This window comes from Podarcis tiliguerta, assembly GCF_965153285.1.
Source record: "Podarcis tiliguerta genome assembly, chromosome: 2".
Taxonomy (NCBI): domain Eukaryota; kingdom Metazoa; phylum Chordata; class Lepidosauria; order Squamata; family Lacertidae; genus Podarcis; species Podarcis tiliguerta.
Genome location: NC_139535.1, coordinates 65,802,907 through 65,827,888, shown reverse-complemented (window position 1 = coordinate 65,827,888; position 24,982 = coordinate 65,802,907). Strand labels below are relative to the sequence as shown.

The 24,982-nt window shown below is 40.2% G+C and overlaps 1 protein-coding gene and 1 long non-coding RNA gene across 6 annotated transcripts in view; one reads left to right on the top strand and one right to left on the bottom strand.

The window, feature by feature from the left end:
• Positions 1 to 208: 208 nt before the first annotated feature.
• Positions 209 to 11,741, bottom strand: LOC310672185. Its single transcript, XR_014508460.1, has 4 exons — positions 8,687 to 11,741; positions 3,360 to 8,367; positions 2,212 to 3,162; positions 209 to 223 (listed from the first exon to the last, which is right to left on the bottom strand). It is a non-coding gene; the product is annotated as an uncharacterized lncRNA (long non-coding RNA).
• The window catches only part of DDX46 (DEAD-box helicase 46), a 35,706-nt gene continuing 13,194 nt past the window's right edge, over positions 2,471 to 24,982 (top strand). For 3 of the 5 annotated variants that reach the window (XR_014508422.1, XM_083428788.1, XM_083428787.1), the window contains exons 1-18: positions 2,471 to 2,605; positions 5,006 to 5,038; positions 6,369 to 6,557; positions 6,834 to 7,001; positions 11,645 to 11,741; positions 12,261 to 12,426; positions 13,524 to 13,681; positions 13,834 to 13,947; positions 14,987 to 15,152; positions 15,648 to 15,768; positions 16,294 to 16,469; positions 17,290 to 17,411; positions 18,524 to 18,602; positions 20,899 to 20,981; positions 22,033 to 22,197; positions 22,805 to 22,967; positions 23,063 to 23,256; positions 24,666 to 24,803. Coding sequence is in view for 4 of the 5 variants with exons in the window: in XM_083428788.1 (XP_083284914.1) it covers positions 2,589 to 2,605; positions 5,006 to 5,038; positions 6,369 to 6,557; positions 6,834 to 7,001; positions 11,645 to 11,741; positions 12,261 to 12,426; positions 13,524 to 13,681; positions 13,834 to 13,947; positions 14,987 to 15,152; positions 15,648 to 15,768; positions 16,294 to 16,469; positions 17,290 to 17,411; positions 18,524 to 18,602; positions 20,899 to 20,981; positions 22,033 to 22,197; positions 22,805 to 22,967; positions 23,063 to 23,256; positions 24,666 to 24,803 (2,349 nt within the window). In the remaining variant the exon portion in view is untranslated. The remainder of the gene's footprint in view (positions 2,606 to 5,005; positions 5,039 to 6,368; positions 6,558 to 6,833; positions 7,002 to 11,644; positions 11,742 to 12,260; positions 12,427 to 13,523; positions 13,682 to 13,833; positions 13,948 to 14,986; positions 15,153 to 15,647; positions 15,769 to 16,293; positions 16,470 to 17,289; positions 17,412 to 18,523; positions 18,603 to 20,898; positions 20,982 to 22,032; positions 22,198 to 22,804; positions 22,968 to 23,062; positions 23,257 to 24,665; positions 24,804 to 24,982) is intronic. The other 2 variants (XM_083428790.1, XM_083428789.1) reach the window with 1 other exon arrangement.

Sequence of the window (24,982 nt, the reverse complement as noted above, 5' to 3'; positions counted from 1 at the left end):
AATAATGTGTATAAAGACCAGAATGGGAGTTATGCTGAACAGCTGGTAGCAACAAGCATTGCATGTCACCCTTCTAGAAAAATTAACACAGGAACTAATGAGAGAATTAAAGAAATGCCATATTTCTATTTACAATTGTGAAAAATGTACACAGTGGTACTGTACTGTGCAATTCCACCCTGAAAGAACATCTGGAGAACTACGGAACACTGTGTTTGGACACCTGTAAAAAAGAAAGATTATTTCACCCTTTGTCGTACTAACAAACAGAGCATGCTTCTCTGCCAATCCTGCTCCCGTCTCACCCACCCAGTTCTATCACGACCACGAAGTACCGGTAGCTTTTTACTGTAGGCTATACCAATGCACTACTACTAGGTCAACAGTTGTCCAGTCTCTCTCCAGATTTGGTGGTTTGTTTTATTTATTTATATCTACATCCATTAATCACATGGTGTACTGGAGCATCTTAGCATATTTGTAAGATGCTTAGGCAGTGACTGTGTTAAAAAAGTATATCTATAGACACACGAATTAAAGCAGATTGATGTAGCATGTCTCCGCATTTAAAGTTACTGAAAGCAGCATGAAATAGCAATAATTCCATACAATTAAAGAACTTGCTATCCCAGGTCTCCTTATCCCATGATTCTGCTCACTGTAATACTGTTGCACACACCTCAATTCAGTTTCCTTGGAGTGAAGGTCACTAGAGACTCTGGTGATTTTAGGATATATGATTTAATATAATAAAATAACAAATTATTATTTATATCCCGCCCACCTGGCTGGGTTTCCCCAGCCACTCTGGGTGGCTCCTAACAGAATCAAAAGCACAATAAAACATCAAACATTAAAAACTTCACTAAACATGTGAATAGATCTTGCTTCCCCATTAAGTTTATAGGGAGATCTCCAAACCCATAGCTCTGGATTAAGCACACACAGAAAGTCAGGCCTCCTGTCTTTTTGCAGCTTCAGCCCAGACTAAAAATTGTGACTGGTTCTTGGCTATTCTCTACCTACAGTATGTCACCTCTCCTCTTGGAAGCACCATTAGCTTCTTGTTCCTATTGCAACATGGCCAACTCTCTATTCTTATGACAAAAAAGGTGCTTAGCAGCCTAGCTAGGCTGTTAACTTAAAAAAAAAAAATAAACTGGTTTGGCCAGTTCAGCAGTTCCTTCTACCACAGACTACAGTTTTATAGATAAAAAAAAAATCAGACTTGGCTGGGATCCACAGGCATTAGCCAAACCAGCCACCCAATCCTATAGCAATACTCTTACCATCTCCATTAAGATAAATACAGTGGCGTAGCGTGGGTTGTCAGCACCTGGGGCAAGGCAAGTAATTTGCGCCCCCTAACCCGGGGCAAGGCAAGTAATTTGTGGGGGGGGGGGCCCTGCTGCACTGTCCCTCCCCCAGATAGTCCCTCGCTCTCTCTCTGCACCGCACCGCACGCCTGGCACCCTCCCCTCCACAGTGGGCGATGACCCGGCGGCTTGGATCGGATTTGCACAGCCAGCACTGCAGTGAGAGAGAGTGAGTGAGCCAGGTAGGGGCAGAGAGCTGCGAGTGCGAGCGCCCCCCCCAGATGTTGCGCCCGGTGCGGCCGGCCCCCCCTGCACCCCCCACGCTACGCCACTGGATAAATAGTTGCCTAGTCTGTGTTAGACATGAATCCAAGTTGTAAGTAGGAAGTATTTGCTATCGCATCATATTAGTTAGTTTTGGGTATTTGTGTATGTTAATATTAATACTAGATGGTTGTACACAGGGCATTGTAGCAATTGCCTTCAGCTTTTTCCAACCCAGCACCCAGGCATACATTTTGGGGAACAATTTCTTAATTTCTGGAGTGGTAGTGCTGCTTTTGCAACCCAACTTAGATCAGGCCATGATAGTGTGTCCCTCCTCACCAGCTGAAGACCAATGCATTAAATACATTATAAATTTATTGGGTGCATTGCTTTTCTGTTCTCCTGGAGGTAACACCCGCATTTTCTGTCTCTGGCATCAAACCATATTGTAGCTAAAAAGAGAATTGGTGAATTTTATTTTATATCAAGGTGGCTGAGAAATCAGAACGGAATCGCAGACAAGTCAGTACAGTATTAAATGCAAACATCACGAAGCAGCTGATAAATGGCACGTGTCTCCTAGCTCAGCATCGTCCATTAAGGAAGAGATTACAATTTGCGCAATTACAATTGCAGTCCATAGGTTGAACATCAGCTTGCCATGGACATCCGTCTGGTCACTATGAGAACGAGATGTTGGACTAGATGGGCTTTGGGACCTATCCAGAAGGGGCTCTTCTTGCGATCTCATCACCTGCCGCCTCTTCCACACAAACACGCAGGTGAGAGGAAGGTCCCGGCCAGAGCCTGCGAAAGCTCGGCCCTCCGGCCGCTAGGGGTCGCTGTGCCCGGCTGGCGGAAACGCGGGTGAGGGCCCCTTCCTTCCGCTTTCTGCGTAGCGCCGTTCATTTCCGCTTCGCTTATTCCTTCGGAAATGGCTGCCGCTGCTGCCGCCGCCGCTAGGCCTTGAGGGATCAAGTCAGGAAGGAGGAGGAAGAGGCCGCTATGGGTCGCGAGTCCAGGTGAGCCGGGAGGCCTTTGCGGGAGCGGGTCGGGCCCTGCCCGCGTCGGCCTTTCCGCGCGGGACAAAAGTGGCCGGCCCCTCGGGGAGGCCCTTCGCGGGGCCGCGTCAGGGGGAGCCGTGCGGGAGGAAGGCCGTTCGGGGGTCGCGAGGTTCTCCACGAGCTTCTCGCCGTCGGGAGTGTCGCAACTGCCAAACGGGCCGAGATTTTATTTCAGACACTTTCATAGAGTCCGTCATTATTTTTCTATATTATAGTGATTTTCAACTTTAGACGGGGCATCATCAGGGCAATTTTTCGCTCTGCTTCTCTCTTATGTGTTTGAGGCGGCTGATGGCCATCCTTCTCTCCCGTCCTACCCCCGGACAGGAATGTTTCTGTCCCTGTTTTTGAACCCATCTCATCCCCAGGCCAGGGGTCGATAGCAGTAGCTTCAACGACCCAACAGAATGGTGTTCTAAATATGAATTTCATCCAGAAAGGGCAATGCCACTTGTTTCCCGTGCAAGGTTGGATTAGTTTTGATGTCCATGAGACCAATTGTAATACAGTGGTACCTCGGGTTACAGACACTTCAGGTTACAGACTCTGCTAACCCAGAAATAGTACATCAGGTTAAGAACTTTGCTTCAGGATGAGAACTGAAACTGCTCCGGCAGTGTGGTGGCAGCGGGTGGCCCCATTAGCTAAAGTGGTGCTTCAGGTTATGAACAGTTTCAGGTTAAAGAACGGACCTCCAGAACAAATTAAGTACTTAACCCGAGGTACCACTGTACTCAATTGTTTGATTTCTAATTTGTTGCTGCTTCTCACCTGTACCAGGCCATTAGTTATCCAGACTGGTCATAATCCTCTGTAAATTGGGATGACCTGTGCTTATGACAGGTGACTGTTATGAGAGAGGTTCTAACAGACTGAGAACGTAGACTTTAAGAGTACAGAATAATAATAGTAATTATAATAATAATAATTTATTATTTCTACCCTGTCCATCTGGCTGGGTTTCCCCAGCCACTCTGGGCTGCTTCCAACAAAAAATTAAAAATACATGAAAACATCAGTCATTAAAAACTTCCCTAAACAGGGCTGCCTTCATATGTCTTCTAAATGTCATATAGTTGTTCATTTCTTTGACATCTGATGGGAGGGCGTTCCACAGGGTGGGCGCCACTACTGAGAAGACCCTCTGGCAAGGTCAACTTTGTTCATTTTTAAAAGTTAAATATGCCATTAGCTGCCACTGTGTTACTTCTGTTAATCAATATTGGGATGAAACAGATTTGCAGGTTTATGGTAGCTAGGCTGAACCAAGCCTAGCAATGAATGGTTGTAGTATACCTGATCCAAAATAATTTGGAGAGAGAGCCTTAATAGTGACTTGGCAGATTGCATATTTTTATTTTTCTTGGTTTTATCTCATTCTTATTTTAGGAAGCTCAGGGCAACTTTTGTGGGGCCCACAGTAGTCTGTTAGGCACTGATCTAACCCATCCCTGCTTAACATCATTACATCCTTGGAGGCTCTCGGACTGTTCACTGAACCAGTAACAATAACACAAGGCTGCTTCTTACGATTTTTGTTGTAGTACATGGACACGAATACATAAGTAAAATTCAGTGTTGTACTATGACAAATGTTCCATCTGCACAACCATCACCAGACAGAATGATCTCCCTTCTTTCACCTGCACACTGTTCTAAAGGTTCTTCTGACTCCCCTTAAGCTAATTGGGGGGTGGGTGCAGGTGGAAGCCTCATTAGGTCAATCCCACTCCGTGAGTTTAAAATGCACATTATCCAACAAGTATGAATTGTGCATGTGTGTGTTTTTAACTGTGTTCCATACTAAAAAAACATACAACCAGGTGATTGTGTCTCTACCTGCATGTATGTTGAAATGAAATAGTGTGTGTATGCATATATGTATATGTATATGTTTTAATGGACAATGTGTGTATTTTGTGCTTGGGAATTCATAGCTGATTACTGACAATTCTTATAATATTTGGACCTCTATCTTTTCCAACATCCCTATGGTTTGCCTTGGAAATTATTAATACTGTTGGAACAACTTGTACAGATTGGTTGTCTTGTACAGGTGAAGCCTGGCCTCAAGGCAAATGGAATCCCCTATTAGCCATTTGTTAAAAGCCAATGTAATGCTTCTTGGACCAAATGGAAGAAAACTCTTGACTGGCTTGGAACATGGTTTGAAAACTTATGTAATAAGCTTGTAATGACTTTCACAGTAACACATCAATATGGTTTCATGACATTAGGGAAAATCCCAGTATTGCATGGCATGAGTCTGGACCATTTATGTCACATAGTGTGAAAGGTTTCATGCTGGTTTAGTAGAAGGTTTCACCTTGCTTATCTTAATCTCTCTCATTTCCTTAGATCAACAAAGCAACAGGTGTCCAAACAAAAACAGTGAGTTATCCTATTTAAAATAATAGTTTTTGATCTCACACTTTCTAAGTTCAGATGTATTATGTTAATGATTGTGTTAGTAAAGTTCTCATCCTTTTTCAGTATATCTCTATGGGGCCCAATTTGGATATTCACAGGGCCCCTATTCTTTTCTAACGTCTGTGGGTTCTTCCTGCTCAAGATGAAGTGCATTTGTTGCAAAGGAAGAAAACAGTGCTGGGACCTGCCAGTTTTTCATAGTACTACAAGATACAGTTCTTTAATTTTTCTATATTTTCAGTTCCACAAAAGGTTTTAGCAAGATATTTATTTAGGTTGCAGTGTTTTAAGTACTACTTTACTCTTTTCACCCTATGTTTCATTTTCTGGGTATGATTTGCTTAGCAGCTTTAACTGTGTTATAGGGTGCTAGTGGCTCTCTTGAGAATGTTTGGCATGTATTTTGGATATTAACCCAATACTTCTAATTTATGATATATGGTAGAGGGAAAGTACAATTCTTAACATTTTGGGCATAAAAATACTACTGTTTCTACTGCATTATTTCTATCTACCCCATCTCAAAATTAAACAGTAGGCAATGCTGACATGAATGACTGTCCCATTGTAATTTAGGGGCTGAGTATACAATTATCCAGAGACTGGATTGCTTGATCAAGCTGCCAACAACTGGATAATGTTATCTTCTGTCCTAATTTATAATCTGCAGGACATTACAGCCCTAGAAATTAACAGTGTTAATAGTTAGTTGCCTGGAAATGGTTCAAAGGATGTTAGTTTATCATTTATTTTTTCTTTTACTCACTGTTTTATTAACTCCTAAACTGCTTTCCTTCTGTTATTGTTATGCTTCTTTGCCCTGAGCCATGCTTCCATTTGAAAAGGAAATACTTTAAATACAAAATAATAGAGCTCGAATAACCAAAATGACATTGTCAGCCCCTCTTATGAGTTCTGAATTTTATCTTATTTACCGTATTTTTCCATGTGTAAGACGACCCCTATTTTTTGAGACTCCAAATTGAGGAAATGGGGGGGGGGGGTATTGCCCAGACTTGCTGAGCTTTTTTGGGGGGGGGAATTATCAACAATCGCTCACCCACCTGTAAAAGTAGATTAGACCAAGAGAGACTGGCCCATGCATGGTTGAGGAGTGGGATTTGCAGCTGTGCCTCCTCAGTCCTTGTCCAGCATGTGAAGATAAGTCAAGAGCTAATTTTTAACCTTTTTAAAAGCTCTAAAGATTGTATTCTTTGAAAACATTTGTGATTGTGTACGCTAAACTCCAGTTTTGGTGTTTTATATCTTGACCATTCTGTTGCTACCACAGGCATTATCGGAAGCGCTCCTCATCGCGAGGGCGTTCTGGTAGCCGTTCTAAGAGTCGCTCTCCATCTGACAAAAGAGCAAAACGTGGAGATGATAGACGTTCTAGAAGCAGGGACAGAGAACGTAGGCGTGAAAGATCACGGAGCAGGGACAAGAGGAGATCTCGGTCACGTGATCGAAAGCGTGTGAGGTAAGCAACGGAAAATTGAATAACTTATTAAAACATTCCTCCCCTGGGAGATACTGGGTGTTTTCTGGTGAAAGAGGTTGCTTCTAACTAGAAGATGTGTCCAGTAGGAAGTGTTCTCAGTTGGTCATTTTCCTTGAAAAGCTGTAATCATTGGTATTAATGCCTGTCCTGTTTTCCTTTTAGATTACTAATGAAATATTTTTAGATTACTAATGAATATTTTCTACTATCTCTCTTTTTAATGATTAAACTAGAAATAATATTTTGTTTACACAGTATTACCCAAAATCTGCTTGTGCGTAGGCGTTCACGAAGCAGAGAGCGGGAACGGAGCAGAGAAAGGAGACGATCACGCAGTCGAGAAAGAAGAAGATCCAGAAGCCGAAGTAGAGGGCGGCGGTCCCGATCTTCTAGCCCTGGAAAGAACAAGAAAGTAGAAAACAGGTAATTGGCATACTAATGCATGCCATTTTGTTAAATATTTGAATACTTTAATAGAATAGCTATAATTATGGTCAACTTTCTATAGACATAAGAAAGTTTGAACGTACTCTGGATAACCATGAATTAAGCATATACACAGAGAGGGAACCTGCCATCAGTACAGCTCGTTTGAAGATTAGGGAAAAAATCCGGGGGGGGGGGGGAGTGTTTCATTGTGTGTGCTGTGAAGTGGTGATGGTGACATTGGAGCATCTCTGATAATGTGATGAGGGAGTTACAGCTACCTGTTCTGTGACTTTGGAAAGGAAAAAAAAACTTATTGATGAATACCAATGAGAGAAGAAGAATGTCCCTGGGTAGAGAGCAACATATAGGAAGGCATGGAGATAAGCATGGTAGAATAAAAAATAAGGAGGATTGTATTGCATTTGTGAGGAATAGGGACAAGAGATTGAATATGAAGAAACAACTGAGTAAATGAAGTGATTAGGGAAGAGCATTGGGGAAATATGCCTAGTTGCTTCTGTATGGTATCCAGTTAATAAGTTTTTTTCTCCCTTCCCTCTGTTCTGGTGTGAACTGCAAGTAAATTTCTAATGCTTTTGCTGCAACCATTAGTGCTAGAGATGAAATGCCGAAGTTCTGAAAATTCAGAGTCTGACATTAGAAGATTAATTGTTGGGAAATACTACATTATAGAGTCCTTTCCTTTATCAAGTTTTATTACAGTATTTCATTTGACTGCTTTGAAATCTGCTTCACCACCACCATCACAGTGCTAAAAAGGAAGAGCTCCACATTTTTTAACATATGTTTGCCTCATCTGAACTTGGCATAATTGCAGCAGAAACTATCATGATAATAACAACCTTAAAATTTTGCTGAGATCCAGGACAGATGTTTTGCATTTGCCTACTTCTTAGGTTTGACCTGCTGTTCCACTTTGGTGGACTTTCTCCTTTTAGAACTTTTATTTACCTCAGACACTTCAGTTCTGTATTCTCTCCCTCCCCCCCCCCCCAATTCCTAAGCTGTATCCACACATTTTTAAAGCAATCCCAATAAAAATGGAAGAGCAGGTATGGGCAGTGTTCATGTACACAGCATTGCAGAGAGTCAGCAAAGACACAAAACAGGAAATGTTGAGTATTGTGAGGGACATGTAATGCAGAGTACTTTTTGTATCTGGCTTCATAATGAGGGAACCATTTCTTCTTGTTGAGGTTCTTAACTTGTATCCAAAAACCTCCCTTCGTCCTTCCTGACAGGGGGTTGGTGTTGCATACACTCTAATCTATGTACTCTGGTGTTGCTACCTGTACCATTATGATAAAGGTAAAGGGACCCCTGATCATTAGGTTAAGTCCTGGCCGACTCTGGGGTTGCAGCGCTCATCTCGTTTTATTGGCCAAGGGAGCCAGCGTACAGCTTCCGGGTCATGTGGACAACATGACTAAGCCTCTTCTGGCGAACCAGAGCAGTGCACGGAAACGTCGTTTACCTTCCCGCCAGAGCGGTACCTATTTATCTACTTGCACTTTGACGTGCTTTTGAACTGCTAGGTTGGCAAGAGCAGGGACCAAGCAACGGGAGCTCACCCCGTCGCGGGGATTCGAACCGCCGACCTTATGATTGGCAAGTCCTAGGCTCTGTTATTTAACCCACAGTACCACCCTCGTCCCCACCCGTTATGTAAGAAAAAGTTTAGTTCTGTTACTTGTTTGTTGAGTAGCTGCTCTTTATAGAGAGAGTTGTGTGCATGCTCCACCTAGTGATTGATCTTGGTGCTCTCATTGCTGGGCACTGTGTATCTGCTGTTTCGGTATGCTGGGCTGCAAGAAAATGGCATTGGTGATTCTCTGGCCTCTCAGAAAATCAAACCATTCTTTATAACTTGTTCCTTTCGGGCCCCTGTGCTGCTATCACTACGTTTAGAAAACCTGAAGGAGTCCTCTTTGTTCTACAGATCTGCTTTCTCAAAATTAAAAACAGGTGTGTTAAATGAAAAGTATTAAGCAAGCATGTGGTCAAGGTATACAATAAAAATATGTAAGCCATTTCAGAAATATATCCATCTAGCTTTATCAACCTTATTCTAAAGTCACAAGATAACGTCTTGAAAGTTCAGTGACATAAACTGTTGTTTAAGATAAGCATATGGTTTTTGTTAAAACCTTTCAGTGGGCTCTAAAGAGAACTTTATAAGATTTTACCAACCAAAATGATTTCTACATTTATAGCCAAGGGTTAGCACATGTTTGAATTGGATTTGTCCTTTTTGTGGGAGAAGAGGTGGGAATAATAAAAATCCATAATAAACATGATAAATGGCTTTCATATTGAAGCCAAGTCTGTCAGATTCTGAGGGAAGGTGTGTGTTTTAAAACATTCATTTTAGCCAGCAGTGACTCCTTGGAGGACACTAACACTTCCAAAGCAAGTGCTAAATCACTTAGTGAAACAAGCATTCATTTTTAGTTGATTTGCACAAGCTGTTTCCTTCGAGGAGGTGTAAAATAAACACTGGGACTATTAGTTACGCGTAGGTATTCTGGAAATTAAATTTTCAATAAGTGTTTGCTTTCAAAAAGAAAGAAAGAGAGAAAAAGAAAGAAAGAAAAGATCAAAATGGAGCCTAACACTTGGTATATGCCTATAAATTGTAAATGTCTGAAATTATGTGCATGATGAGATTAAGGCCAGGATCTAAAGAGGCAAATACAGAGCGATGCAGACAGTTTTCTTTTCCTTTTGAAGCCCCTTGAGTCACATGGACATAAGAAGGGCCTGGTGGATCAGGCCATCTTGTTCGGTGTCCTGCTCTCACCGTAGCAGCCATATGCTTATGGGAAGCCCACAAGCAGGGCATATGCAAGAGCACTCTTCCCTCTTATGGTTTCTAGTAACTGATATTCCAAAGCATACTGCCTGTAATTGTGAAGGCAAAGCATAGCCATCATGGTTAGTGGTTGTTTTTATTTTTTGCTTCCATGAATTTGTCTAAGCTTCTTTCAGAATCATCCAAGTTGGTGGCCATTACACCTTCCTGTGAAAGCAAATTCCATAGTTGAACTGTGTAAAGAAGACACTTTATTGTGTCTTGAATATTCTTAAATTCAGCTTCACTCGGTGTTATGAGACAGAAAGAAAAACTTGTCTATCCACTTTCTTCATGATATGCATACTTTTATAAACTTCTGTCATGCCGCCTCTTACTTTCCATTTCTCTGAATTAAAAAAAAAATCCAAATACTGCAACTTTTCCTTTTAGGGGAGTTTTTCCATCCTCTTGATCATTTTGGTTGCCATTTTCTGAACCCTATCCAACTCTAAATTATTCTTTTTGATGTGAGGTCACTAGAACTGTACACAGTGTTCCTAATGTCTTCATACCATAGCTTTGTGTAATGCTGCTATGATATCAGTAGTTTTATTTCCAGCTTCTTTCCAAGGTCTCATTCCTGGTCAGTCACTGCTAGTTCAGACCCCAGGAGCATATATGTGAAATGCATCACTTTATACTTGTACTCTAGATTGCTTATGAACAAATTAAAAAGCACCAGTGTGTGTGGCAGTGGTATGCAGTAGGGCCTTTTCAGTGGAAGCTTCTACATTTTGGAAATACCTATTTTTAGATGTGTTTCTGATGGCAACTATACACATATTTTGAAGGCATGCTAAAGTACAGGTTTTTACTTCAGCTTTTGGGAGTGTTTGGTTGTTTGTGATTGTATACTGGTTATGTTGAACTGAGTTTAGCTGTCATTATTTTATTTTATTTTATATTGTACTGTCTTTTTGCTGTGTAGCCTGTTCCGTGACCTTGTGGTGTAGGGCAGGTAATAAATGCACCAAATAAGTAATAAATCCTCTCCAGCCAGCATGACAGTAGTTAGGGATGATGGGTTGTAGTCATCAATTTTTGGGGACTGAAGGTTGGGGGAGGGTGCTTTAGATTATATTTTATGGCTGTAATGTTTTGCACATTTACTTAGGTGTGAGTCCTGTTGAATGTGGAAGTCTTATTTTTTAATAAACAGGTTTTTATCCATCAAATTCAGCATGCTTGTTGAACAAATTCTACTTGTTCAATGGAACTTCTCCCATTCTTCCCCCTGTGTGCCCCTCCAAATCTGCTCTTAGGATTCTACAGTGCAAATCTCCTAATCTGCTCTTTGGGGAAAGAGAGGGATGGGAATTTCTGTTGTGTGAATGGAAGGCATTCTGCGAGTGCAATAACATTATTCCCAAACCTTTTGCGTTTCAGAGCACATTTAGGAAACTAAAACGATCACTTTCAGCACAAAATATCCCACTTCATGTAAGAAAAACCGGCAGTGCTCACAACCCCCCTCTCAAAAAAGGCAAAGCACCTGTACATAAGCCAAAACAAACAGAATGCACAGGAAAGAAGCAGGCAGCTCATACCCAGCAAAAATTGAGAGAGGCAGGGGTCCTTGACAGGTGCAAAGACTGTGTCTGTGGGTGCCATGTTGGGGATTCCAGTGTTAAATAATAATTTTCCATAGTTTGTTATTACTTATGTGCAATACCATTATTGTTTCCTTTACTACACCTAAAGCCTCTTAAGGGAAGCTGACATTCACCATCAGTCATATGCAACTCTTGATACTGTCTTTCAGATCACGGTCTAAAGAAAAGATAGAAGGTGTGGAAGTTAACAAAGAAAAGAAAAAAGAGAAAGAGGACAAAGAAGAAGAAAAGGGTCAAGATGTCAATGTATGTATAGTAACTATTGAAAAGTTTCATTGTTCAATAATGGGCACAATACTGTAGTTTATCAACTTCATAGTGTTTCTAATGCTGTATAAAGTCTTGTTTCTTTGCATGTAGCACAAACATCTGTTCTAAATCATCCTTCTGGACAGAATGTAGTGGCTCAATAGAGGACTTCTAACAAGTAGAACATAAGCTACATTTGTGTTGTGACTGTGGGCATTTACTTACTGTTGCTGTAACAACAGTCTCTTGTAATTACAGCTGTGCAGCTGGAACCTGCTTGCTTTTTCCTATGTTCTGCTGCTTATATTTTGCTTCATTAGAGAATGAAACACAGTAGCTGTCCAAGGCACAGAATGACAGTACTTAATTCTCCAAGAGAGTGGACTTGTATTGTTACACATGAGTTTCCCAAGATTTTATGTTGGATGTGACTGGCAATGTCTTGCATCTCCTTTTGGAAAAACAGAGTTCATGTCAGTGATCAGTAATTGCATATGGTTGCTTTTTCTCCCTCAGAATTTCGATCAGAACAAACTAGAAGAGGAAATGAGGAAGCGAAAAGAAAGAGTAGAGAAATGGAGAGAAGAACAGCGCAAAAAAGCTATGGAAAATATAGGAGAACTAAAGAAAGAAATTGAAGAAATGAAGCAGGGGAAAAAATGGAGCTTAGAAGATGATGATGGTATTAACTTCTTATGTAACTAACTGTGGGGAGGGAAGCCTTTTTGTTGCTGTTGAACATGTGCAGATGTGGAAGATCATGTGCTGTACTTTCTTGCATTCAAAGTGGTTAAGGGAGAGGGGAAGATATGGGCTGCATTTACATGTCATGCTAAGTCCAAACCATGGCCGATAGTATGCAAATATGCAAGCTCCCGAGGAGGAAATAACACCCGCTTTACTCCTTCCCAGACTTCTTAGTTTGCTGCTGTGTAGCAGCTAAGTCAAGGTTTGGTTCAGTGTGTTGTCTGAACCCAGCATCATGGTTAAGGTCTCTCCTGAACTATGATATGTAGCCAAGGTTTGCAGTTACGGGTCCTGGTTAGGTAGGAGAGACATTAGCCACAATCCCATATTCGGACGACACACTAAGCCAAACCTTGGCTTAGCTGCCATCCCATCCTGGGGAGGAGCAAAATAGGTGCAAGCTCCTTGTTGGGAACCAGCATTTTTGCATTGTCATGATAAATCATTCTTTGGTTTACAGTGATGTGCAAACCAGGCCATTGGGTTGGGCCCATGTTAAGCTTCTGAGCCTATATGAACTGACCCAGACCCTGTGATCATCATCTGAGGTCCTTTGTGTACCCCCTCCATGGGAGGTCCAGAGGGTGGCAACATAAGAATGGGCCTCTTTTGTGGTGGCTCCCTGTTTGTGGAATGCTGTCCCAAGGGCAGCTTGCCTGGTGCCTTCATTGCATATCTTTAGGTACCAGGTGTAAATGTTTCTCTATAAGCAGGCCTTTGCCTGATTAAATATTCTATGGCCTCTGAAACGTGTTTGTGGGAGGGGATTTGTATTTATTATATTTATGTATTTGTGTTCTCATTTTCTACTTTTATGTTGTGAACCGCCCTGTGATCTTTGGATGAAACCAGTATACAAATATTATAATGATGATGATAAATGGATGCATGCAAGTGTTAAGAGCTTTCCAAGTTGATAGGCAAGAAGAAACAATTTGATTCATTTGTTTATAAAAGCATGAATTGTAATTGTACAAACTGCTTGTATCCCAGAATGGTATTAAATACTGCTAAAATCTCTTTTTGCATTAGATGATGATGAAGAAACTGCAGAAGGGGAAAAGGAAGGTAATGAGATTGAAGATGAAGAACTTGATCCATTAGATGCATATATGGAAGAAGTGAAAGAAGAAGTTAAGAAGTTCAATATGAGAAGTGTAAAAGGTGGAGGTGGAGGTGGAAGTGAAAAGGTAAATTAAAAAAAAAAAATCATGTTCAGGTCTTAAAATAGTTTTTTGTGCATTAAATCTGAAATATATGAGATCAAAACTAGTACCATACAGGGTTTGCTAGTAGGATGGCTTGTAAAATTTCTAATGTTTATGACCTTTTCTTTTTAAAGAAATCTGGGCCAACAGTTACTAAAGTAGTAACAGTGGTGAAAACCAAAAAAGCATCTCCAGAAACAGAAAAGAAGAAAGGAGAACTTATGGTGAATGACCAAGATGCAATGGAGGTAATTACAACATGCCAAATTGTTTTGTCATATGAAATCCCCTATCAAGTTTATAGATTTTAGAAAACAGTTTTAACCATGTATGTAACCCAGTTTTGTGGTGTTCACCAATCTATATGCAAAATTGTATATTTCCCACAGGAAAAATGAAGAGTTGCCATAGGCATTGTGAAATATAATGGCATTTGCCTATACTTAAGTCTTAATACCTTCCTTTTGAGATTTATACTTTCAGAACTGCAGAGTCACTGATAATAATTAGAAGTGAGAAGGATTAGGATAAGCATCTTGCACCTCTTCTGCTAGCGTCTCCTGCCACCACTACAAGGCCTCACAGGCTGCTGCTGCTGCCACCGCCATGAGAAAGGCTTGCAGGCCGTTGCCGCTTTTGCCACTATGGCAAGGCCTTGAAGGCCACCACTACTGACACCACCATGACAAGGCCTCGCAGGCTGCTGCCGCTGCTGCCCACTGCCATGACAAGTCTTCTCAGGCTGCTGATTACTGTGCCACTGCTGCAAGGCTGCCATGGCTACTGCCCCCCCCCCTTGTTGATTTTGCCACTGCCAGGCTGCTGCTGCCTCTGCCATCTAGCAGGCCTGCTGGCAGTCTCAGATTATTTCTTTTCACTGTGACTCATCAACATACTTTGGATTGTCCTGAGTACCACCATTTGCCAAGTCCCAAGCCAAAAGTCTCATTTGGATGAATTTTGGCTTTCTTGCTGCTGAAAGTGGCCATGAGGTGATTGATAATATCATCATTTATCAGTTTTAGACCTGTAAGTAGTAGCAGTTGTTAGGACATTGTCCTGTTCGCTTCTGTATATTTCCTTCCTTATTTCAGATATTGTGATATACCACGATGTTTAGCTGGTGATATATTGCTATACTGGAAACTAGTTATTGCCCAGCCCTAGTCTGCTCTTAGTATAACTTTCAGTTAGCAAGGTAAGGTAAACATGCTCTGCAGAAAGCAGATTTTGCTTGAATATTACTTTGCCTGAATGTTTGGCTTTTGTGATTTTATAACTCAACAGTATTCTTCTGAAGAGGAGGAAGTAGATCTCCAGACTGCACTGACAGGGTACCAGACCAAACATCGGAAATTGCTGGAACCAGTGGATCATGGGAAGATTGAATATGAGCCCTACAGGAAAAACTTCTATGTTGAAGTCCCAGAGCTGGCTAAGATGACTCAGGAAGGTAATAACAATCATCAAATTAGAGTAGTAACTCTAGTTTCAGAGCTGTTGCATTTCAGATGACCATGGATAAAAATAGGTTGGGAGACACCTGGCATACAGTAAGCATTCACGCTTACATGGGGGCTACATTCTGGGGATTGCACTAAAGCCAATTTCGTATATAGTCTAAATGCATTGAGTACAATTTTGGTGGGATTGCCAAATTCTTTTCTCCTGAACCACCCACACCCTTCCTCCCCCCCTTTTTCTTTTTTTTCTTTTTCTCCAAGTGCTTAAAGCTGAATGTACACAAGTTAATTACGCATAAGTTGTGGGCTTACTGTGTTTTGTAGTCATGCTTACAACATAGAAAGCTTATTAGAAATCTCAATATGCTTTATCAAAAACATTGCTGCAGAGGTCAATAATATCACATGTACAGAGAATATCTTACAAGAGGGCATTGATTTATGTGGATAAGTTAATCAGTATGCTAATCTGGATTGTGTTTCAGAGGTGAATGCATATAGGCTGGAAATGGAAGGAATTATAGTCAAGGGTAAAGGATGTCCTAAGCCAATTAAAACCTGGGTACAGTGTGGTATTTCTATGAAAATCCTGAGTTCCATGAAAAAGTAAGTGAACAACAGCAAAATGAAGCATGCATGTCTTGAAGTGTATATGAATTCTCCTTGTGTCTTTGCTTTCTGACTTGTGCTGTTTATTATTATTATTATTATTATTATTATTATTATTATTATTATTATTATTTATACCCCACCCATCTGGCTGAATTTCCCCAGCCACTCTGGGCGGCTTCAACAAAACACTAAAATACAATAACCTATTAAACATTAAAAGCTTCCCTGAACAGGGCTGCCTTCAGATGTCTTCTAAAAGTTTGGTAGTTATTTGTTTGCAGAACACAGTTACCATGTGGGTCTGTGTAAAAGAAATTATCTAACAGAGCCATGCAAATTCAAGATTTCAGGGTAGCTACAGGTAACTTAATTATTTAGTGTCACTTGTTCACTAATCATATATATGTTGTGATGTATTTTAATTTCAATTAATAATTTTAACTCTGTAATTTTTTTTTTAAAAAATGTGCATAATAGAATGTTCAGGTTCTTAACATACAATCTCTGATTTCCTTTAAGGCATGGCTATGAAAAGCCCACCCCTATCCAAGCCCAGGCTATACCTGCAATTATGGGTGGACGTGATTTAATTGGCATTGCTAAAACAGGAAGTGGAAAGACTATTGCTTTTCTGTTGCCCATGTTCAGGCACATCATGGATCAGAGACCACTAGAAGAAGGAGAGGGTCCAATAGGTACATGATAGCGACATTCTTTTTAATGCCATGCTGTTTGTGTGCAGGTTAATAATTAATTTAATGGATCAACCATGAACTGGAAGTGAACTATGAAAGGAAATGCCTGCTTGTGCTATATAGTTATAATTTCACTATTAAATTTGGTAACTGTTCTCCTTGTCATGCAGAGGGGAAGACAATACAGGATATGCTTTGCTTCTGTGCTGCAGGTGTATCTTAAATGTTAATTTCTTCTAGCAGAATATGTGTGGATTAGTTTATGGAGCCATCCTCAAGTTTCCTTTCCTCCCCAATCTTTATTCCCAAACACAGCCTCATATATATTGAGGTACTGGGTGCTACTAAGCAACTTCAGGATTTACTAAGGAAAAGCACCAGGTTGCAGTTCAAAGGAGAATGGAGCACAGCAGGAAATGTGCAGCAAAGTGAGGAACAAAACTGAAACAAAATGCAAAGGATGGTTGTCTGAATGTGCCTGTAAGCCACCAAGCTAGAGCTTTGCCAATTTGTTATCTAAAAAAAGCAAGTCCGTGGCTTAATGGGAAGAAATTGGATGAAATTCATATTTACCTTGTTTCTTTACACACTTTTACATTGTACATAAAATCCTATACATCTATAAGAAACCTATTACTATGACATATTAGATTTCTCTCACAAAAGAAAATTGTGTCATTCTAGAAATTGGATTTCTTTTGTGGAAGGAACTCTCGTTACCTTCTAAGCATGTGTTGGAAGTAAGGTGCTGAAAATGGTGAGATTTGTTTATGAGGAAAGAGTCAGAATTTTTGTAATTACACTGCTTTGTTCTTTTCAGCTGTTATTATGACTCCTACTCGAGAGCTGGCTTTACAGATTACAAAGGAGTGTAAGAAGTTCTCAAAGACTCTTGGGGTTAGAGTTGTATGTGTATATGGAGGAACAGGAATAAGTGAACAGGTACATATAAATCTTGTCTCTCTATTCATAGCATCTTGATTTGTGTTGCTATCGGTGCAGAATTTGTTTGGAATCCTTTTTCTTTTTTAGGTTTCAAGTAGCTTCTCTGTAACAGTTGTTTAATTTAGAGAGAATGCGAAGGTTACTATTTTGGATCCAGAGAGGCATGAGCTGGGCTCTGCTCTTGCAGCAGCCTCTCATGGCTATTCCACACTACGCCCACCCCAAGAGGGACAAGACACCCATTGGGGGGGTGGGGGGGTCCTGTTTCTTCTCTGATGCATACATTAGCAAAGGGGGCTTTTTGCTGAAGAATTCAGCAAAATCACCATCTTAGTAGCTCAGTAGGTAGAACATGAGACTCTTAATCTCTGGGTCATGGTTTCAAGCAAAAGATTGGGCAAAAGATTCTTGCATTGCTTACAGGGGGTTGGACTAGATGACCCATGTGGTCTCTTCCAACTCTACAGATCTATGAAAATGAATATGTTCCTATTCTGGTAAAATTTTATGAACTTTCAGTTTTGTTGTTGAACCCACAGCTGTTGTTTTGACTGCAGAGTTGCTTTCACAATTTAGATAGTAATTGGGAGTTTCCCAGTTGCATATTTGGGACATTCCACACTTAATAATTCACAAGAAATGGAATGTAGTGAGTCTAAACTCTGCCACAAAACAAGAGCGCAGTATTCAGCTAAGTTTTATTTGGAATAGACCCATTGAAATTAATCAACATGGCTAAGTTAGCTCCATTAATTTCACTGGGTCTGCAGTAAAAGCTGGATACCACCCAAGGCAATTCAAATTACAATAGGTTGGATGCAGACTTTGCCTTCTACAAACAAAAGGCTGCCCTGAGCTAGCCAACTGCAGATTAATCTTTGTGGGACACCATAGTAAGTAAGGTGTTTGCAAGCATCTTACTATGTTTTGATTTGTTTTAACTGACAAAAAATGAGCTAATCAGATGTTGCACGGGAATAGTACCCCCAACCTTTAATGTTTACAGCTGAGGGAATTGGTACTGAATCACTGATGAGTAGAATAATTGCTTAAGGATTGCTGATAATACCATAAGTGTTATAATTTTCCTCAACTTATTTTATTACCAGATTGCTGAACTGAAAAGGGGTGCTGAAATAATCGTTTGCACACCTGGCCGCATGATTGACATGTTAGCAGCTAACAATGGTAAGAAGAGACTTTCATTTAATGATTTTCTTTAATGATAAATAAATGGAACATTTTATTCATAAATGGAATTCTGGAAGTTATGTATTTCTTGAAGCTGTGATATCAGATATCGTGAATATAGTCATAAAAATGGTTCTTTCCAATAACTTTTAGATGTGGGCCTTATAAGTGAAGGACAGTAACTCTTAAGAATTTCTTAGAACAAGTACATGCATTTTAGATTTATATCTCAACTTCAAAATTGGCTTATTTAGGATTACTGTTTCGTAATTTGAAGTTATGCTGCCTGTCTGATGCTTGTTGACATTAATGCAACATAGTAATTAACTTTAGTTGAAGGAAATATAGCTGCACATTTCTAAATTGAAGTAAATCCACAATTCTTTTTCAAAAAAACATGAAATTTCTCTCATATATCGTAAGTTTTCCTTCTTAGTACAAATCAATATACTAAACAGAGATATTGCAGCTTTAAAATGCTTTTTATTTCCGTATTGCATGCTTGTCAAATAATGTTTGATTTGCTTAAATATTGTACTTCAAAACCTCTACTAAACTGTTGACATTTGACTTCTGTGGGAAAAGTTCCTTCAAGAATTATAGAGCTGGGCTTCCAAGACTTAAGCCATCAAAGGTAGGTACATCATTGCAGTTCCCAAGCAATGTACACTTTTAGGAGCTGAATAAATAATGAAAATTCTGCCAATTAAAATGGGATAATAACATATGTATTTAGTCCTGAAGAAGGAGATTTACCTTTTATCCGCTTTAAATTAGCTACCTTAAAAGCCACATTAAAACAGCTTTTCCTCTTCCTTTTCTTTAAAGCAATATCCTTGCTTCAAAATAGCCAAATTGTGTGTTCCTCCCCTTGTGTGTAACTCAGTCCAGCATCCAAATAAGTAGTTGAGAAATTCAGATCATAATTGATGATTGGGGTGGAAGTAACCTGGGGATCTGCAGAATTAAAGGGAGCTTGTGGTGGAGTGCATAACCCCTATGCTGTGGAGAAAGCTCCATGCTTTCTTAGATTTTAATGTACCCCAAACTTCATGTCAGGTTTCTGCTCTTCCCATGTTCAGAGGAGGTTGGGTAGGGTTTTTCCTGCCTTACCCATTCCCTTTATAGCATATAGAAGCAGCAATACCTGTGGGTTTTAGACATTTCAATTCTTCCCTAGTTTTAAGTGTTTAAGGGTTTTGTTGTTAAAACTCAATCTGCTCTCATGTAATTCCGAATCACATAAGATTAGATCCTAAAATCCCAAGTGGAAAGCACTACCACAAATGCAGGGTGTGTATGTGTTCTTCTGACCCCACCCCTTATTTTTTCATCCACACCCACACCCTGTGCTTCACACTAATTCATGACCCCCTAGAGTGGTGGGGGGAGGGCTTTAGATGTTGCTGCTGATGGAGGGGGGAACCCACAAATTGCATTTGCAATGTGTGTAGGGAAGTGTGTTCTACTTACATATGGGGGTTCTTCAGTTCAATGATATAATGTAGAATTGCTACTGTGTACAACCTTTCAGTTTAGATTCAAGTGCCTTTTGTATTGGCACTTCTGAAAGAATCTGTTGTGATTTATTTTTAAAGACAAATTCTTTGAGTTTAGACCATAAAATAAGACAAAAGACATACTATGCATAGGCCCATTTGCCACTATAATTGGGGTAGCTTTTTAAAGACTGAATTATAAGTGTTAAGGTGTTTGTGAAGGTATGGGAAATGTGGCTTATCTTCAAATCAATGTGAGAGGTGCTGCTTCTGACGAAAACAGTGACAAAACTCTTGTCTTCTTTGTGGTTGCTTTCACCCATCATAAATATTTCAAATAATAATCTATGTAGAGGCTTTTGTGGGGCTTCTTCAGTTAGCTCTTGAACTTTGCCTTCCACACATGCGCTGTAATCTCTAATATGTTTTTTTCTAGGTGGCGCTCACAGATAGTGGCTGATGTGGCTCGTTGCTTCACCTCAGTCTTAGTTTTATGATGTGTTTTGGTGAGGGCTGTTTTCTGAATTTTACAGGTTCTTCTGGCCCTGTACTGGTATGCAAGAGAGGAGTTTGACAAAATAATGGGCCTTGTGCATCAGTACACAATTGCCAAAATGTCAATGGAGCAAGAGATAAGGCATTTAGCAAATTGCTTTTCTAAAATAAATATAACATTTAATGTTTGTTTAGCCAGTAGTCAGAATATGTACCATTTTATTTACATTTACTGTTGAAGAAAAATGGCCTTTAGATTTATTCTTGTTTCTCTTTATTTTTCTCTCGCCTTTTCATAGGTCGAGTGACAAATCTTCGGAGAGTGACATATGTTGTCCTTGATGAAGCTGACAGAATGTTTGATATGGGCTTTGAGCCTCAGGTGAGAATAGGAAACTACTAGACTTAGAATAATTGTATTGTAGAGTTGGAAGAAGTTATGTGTGTCTTTTTAGTTCAGACCTTGGGCCATATTGCAACCCTCCAGGTCTTTCTATCTGGCCCTTGGGACTCTCCCTAAACCACATCCTGGCCTTGCTTAGCACCATCCTTGAGTGCTTTGCCTAGTGTCAGTTTGTCCTTGAACACTAATAATGCTACTTGCTTGGCTGGATGGAAGATAGAGAGGGATGTGTAAACAGGTGTAGAAACTAGCTTGCTGTACAAAGCAGAATTAATATTTGTTCTGCCCATTGTTACCTCTGCCCTTGCCCATGTGGCCTCTGAAAGATGCCTAAAAGAGATTGCAGCTCCCAAGACAAAAATAGCTCTTCCATCCATTGTTTAGAACATACGTGATTAATCTGAAATGGGTGCCTATCAGGCAATAACAAAAGGGATGTATTTAAGAAACTCTAGAAGGCTTATGCTTGTGGCAAACTTATCAGAAAGATTAGCCACCACAAATGTAGACACTGGAGTTTCTTTCCTGTAGAATGTAGGAGGGTTGTTCTGAACTTTTTGTTGCAGAATTTGTAAGAAGTAGACCTGCAAAAATAATCCTTATAGGAGATTGTCCCATGCCCAATAGTAAACAATGTCCCCAATGTTCACTTGCTTTCCAATTACAATTTTCTTTCACTAAATGAAAAAGCACTGAGAGCATATTGCTATTTGAGTATTTGTACAACCAATGTAAACTGTTGGGGTAAACCAGGCATAGGCAATCCAGATGTTTTGGGACTACCATTCCCATCATCTCTGACCACTGGTCCTGTTAGCTAGTGATCATGGGATTTGTAGTTCCAAAACATCTGGAGGGCTGAGTTTGCCTATGCCTGTTATGTTCCATTGGCTTTTGCAAAAATGTTTGGTTACTAAAATGTTTCCCAGAACTGTCTGTGTAAGGTTTTGCATTGTATTGCATGAGCTAAGATGCAAGTAATTTGATTTGGAGAATTGTGGTGTTAACCTTCCCTTTGAACTTGCTCTAGGTTATGCGCATTGTAGACAATGTGAGACCTGATCGCCAGACTGTTATGTTCTCTGCTACCTTCCCTAGAGCCATGGAGGCTTTAGCTCGTCGAATATTAAGCAAGCCAATAGAAGTCCAAGTTGGTGGTAGGAGTGTCGTCTGTTCTGATGTGGAACAAAAAGTGGTAAGTTTCAGGAATATATCTTCTGTATCTGCTGCGTTTGCAACAAACTGCTCAAAACTCAGTTGTACACACAAAACTACATCCAAGATGGCTTCAGCTCTGGATTATTTTGAAAAAAATAGACCTCTAAAATACATTCACTTTACAAAGTAGGGAATAGTGATTATGTTTATCCTTGTCTTACATGGCTTTGGCTAGACTGATAAAAATACCTTACAGTGAAATTTATTTTTCCTTATACCAAGGATATTATTTATTTTTCCTTTGACCAACGTTACTATTTGTATCCACAGTCTATGAGCTGTTGTGCCAGGAAGCTTATATATAATGGGAGCTTCCTAGCAGCACAGCTCTTTCTTGTACTTCTTTCATAGGAGGGTTACTCCCCAACTCCCAAAAGCAAGAGAAGACCCACTTGCTTAGATGCAGCTGTAGTTTTTCTTGCAAAATTTAGCAATTTGCACAAAATTAAAGCAAGAAATCATAGAGTTGAGATGGAAGAGAACTGTATATTGACCTACTTGATTTTTACTTCCAATTTGACTGGAAGCCAATTTAAGCAATTATCCGTGAGGTGCTGTCTCCTTAAACCATGTTGTTCTTTCAGATTGTCATAGAGGAGGAGAACAAGTTTTTGAAGTTACTTGAATTATTGGGACATTATCAGGAACAAGGAGCTGTCATTATATTTGTAGATAAACAAGAACATGCTGATGGATTGCTGAAAGACTTAATGAGAGCCTCTTATCCCTGCCTGTCTCTTCATGGAGGTAATGGAATTTTTCAGTCATTACATCTATATAACTAGAGTAATGAAACCTGAATAATGTCATTTCTCAACATCTGTTTTGTGTGTCCTCCACAGGTATTGATCAGTATGACAGAGATAGCATAATCAATGATTTTAAGAGTGGAGTGTGCAAGCTTCTTGTGGCCACATCCGTGGCAGCCCGAGGTCTTGATGTAAAACATCTTATGCTTGTAGTCAACTACAGCTGCCCCAATCATTATGAGGATTATGTGCACAGAGCAGGCAGAACTGGACGAGCAGGCAACAAAGTATGTATGCAATATTTTTTATAAATAAACTGCTAAAAACAGTACTCTGATAAAGATGATTTTGTCTGCTGGAGGTGGAGAATTTGCAGAACACTGCAGGTGGATCAGTTTTAAATAAAGGTATTTTAAATCTAGGAACGCGTGTGGTGCTGTGGGTTAAACCACAGAGCCTAGGACTTGCTGATCAGAAGGTCGGCTGTTCGAATCCCCGCGACAGGGTGAGCTCCTGTTGCTCGGTCCCTGCTCCTGCCCACCTAGCAGTTCGAAAGCACGTCAAAGTGCAAGTAGATAAATAGGTACCGCTCCGGCGGGAAGGTAAACGGCGTTTCCGTGCGCTGCTCTGGTTCGCCAGAAGCGGTTTAGTCATGCTGGCCACATGACCTAGCTGAGATGAGCGCCGCAACCCCAGAGTCGGTCACGATTGGACCTAACGGTCAGGGATCCCTTTACCTATATTAAATCTGATCTAAGTCATGATTTAAATCAGCAGGAAGTTCATTTTGACATTCACGTTTTCTGAACAAGCATGCGTTCTAACTGATCACTCAGTTAGATCAGAAGATGATAATGATAATAATAATCTTATATTGGTTTGTAACTGTATAAGCCATTGTGTAACCTCAAGGCATAATTCAGATTCTATTGGCCATGCATCCCACACCAGTTTTGTACTGTAGAATTATGTTGGCTTCAAGGCAACCATATTCATCTGCAGGTACAGTAAGATCACTGCAGTCCTGGAACAAATTAGCATCCTAATTCATGTTGCACTGAACTATGGATAATGTCTATGTACAGCATATGTTTGCATTGTTCCAGTTTCTTTTTAAATGAGGTTATTTTTTAAAGAAGACCTTTTTATAACTGAAATGTAGAAAGATAAAATTAAGTCTTAAAAATGTAAATTTTGGGTTGCTTCCAGTGCTATGCCAGTGGGATTCTGCTGGTGCAACAGATCTTCTGTTCCCTCCCCCCCCCCCCAAAAAAAAAAAAATCTTCTCCAGAGTCCCCCAACTGTCTGGACTTGATGAGTGGGCTGTTGCACACACAAAGGTTTCTTGCATCAGTGTAGTTGACTTGTTGGATGCTGCCCCCTGTCTCTTACTTTTAAAAAAAAGCTAAAAGTCAATCCTGGAACGCTATCAGGTCCTGTGGAAACCTTAGCAAAAGAACTGTGATACCACGGAAGTCAGTGACTACATTCCCATTGGTTCACCTGTGGGTTAAGAAGTCACCACAAGATTAAAACAGACTGGTGTCTTGTGATTGCTCTTCTTACCTGTCACCCTATTTGTTATATATTTGGTTGCCCCCAAACAGTGAATTAAGTTCTTCACATTAGCTTGGTGGATTGTTGTGTCCTAAAATATAACTGCCCCCAAAGTTTATACATAATATTTTATTAACAGGGTTATGCATATACCTTCATTACTGAAGATCAAGCACGGTATGCTGGTGATATAATTAAAGCTTTGGAGTTGTCAAGTAATCCAGTTCCTCCTGAGCTGGAGAAGCTTTGGACCGACTTCAAAGATCAGCAGAAGGCTGTAAGTAATCCACTTTTCCGTTGTCTGATACTGTTTGTGCAAAGACAAAACAGTTGTTAAATAGGCTTCAGATGGGCACTTGTTGGGACATAGTTTTAACGTGGCTTTTATGGGATTGGAGCCAAAGTGTCTTCTGCTCAAGAACACCTCCCACTTTGAGTGTTGGGAGAGAAAAGTGA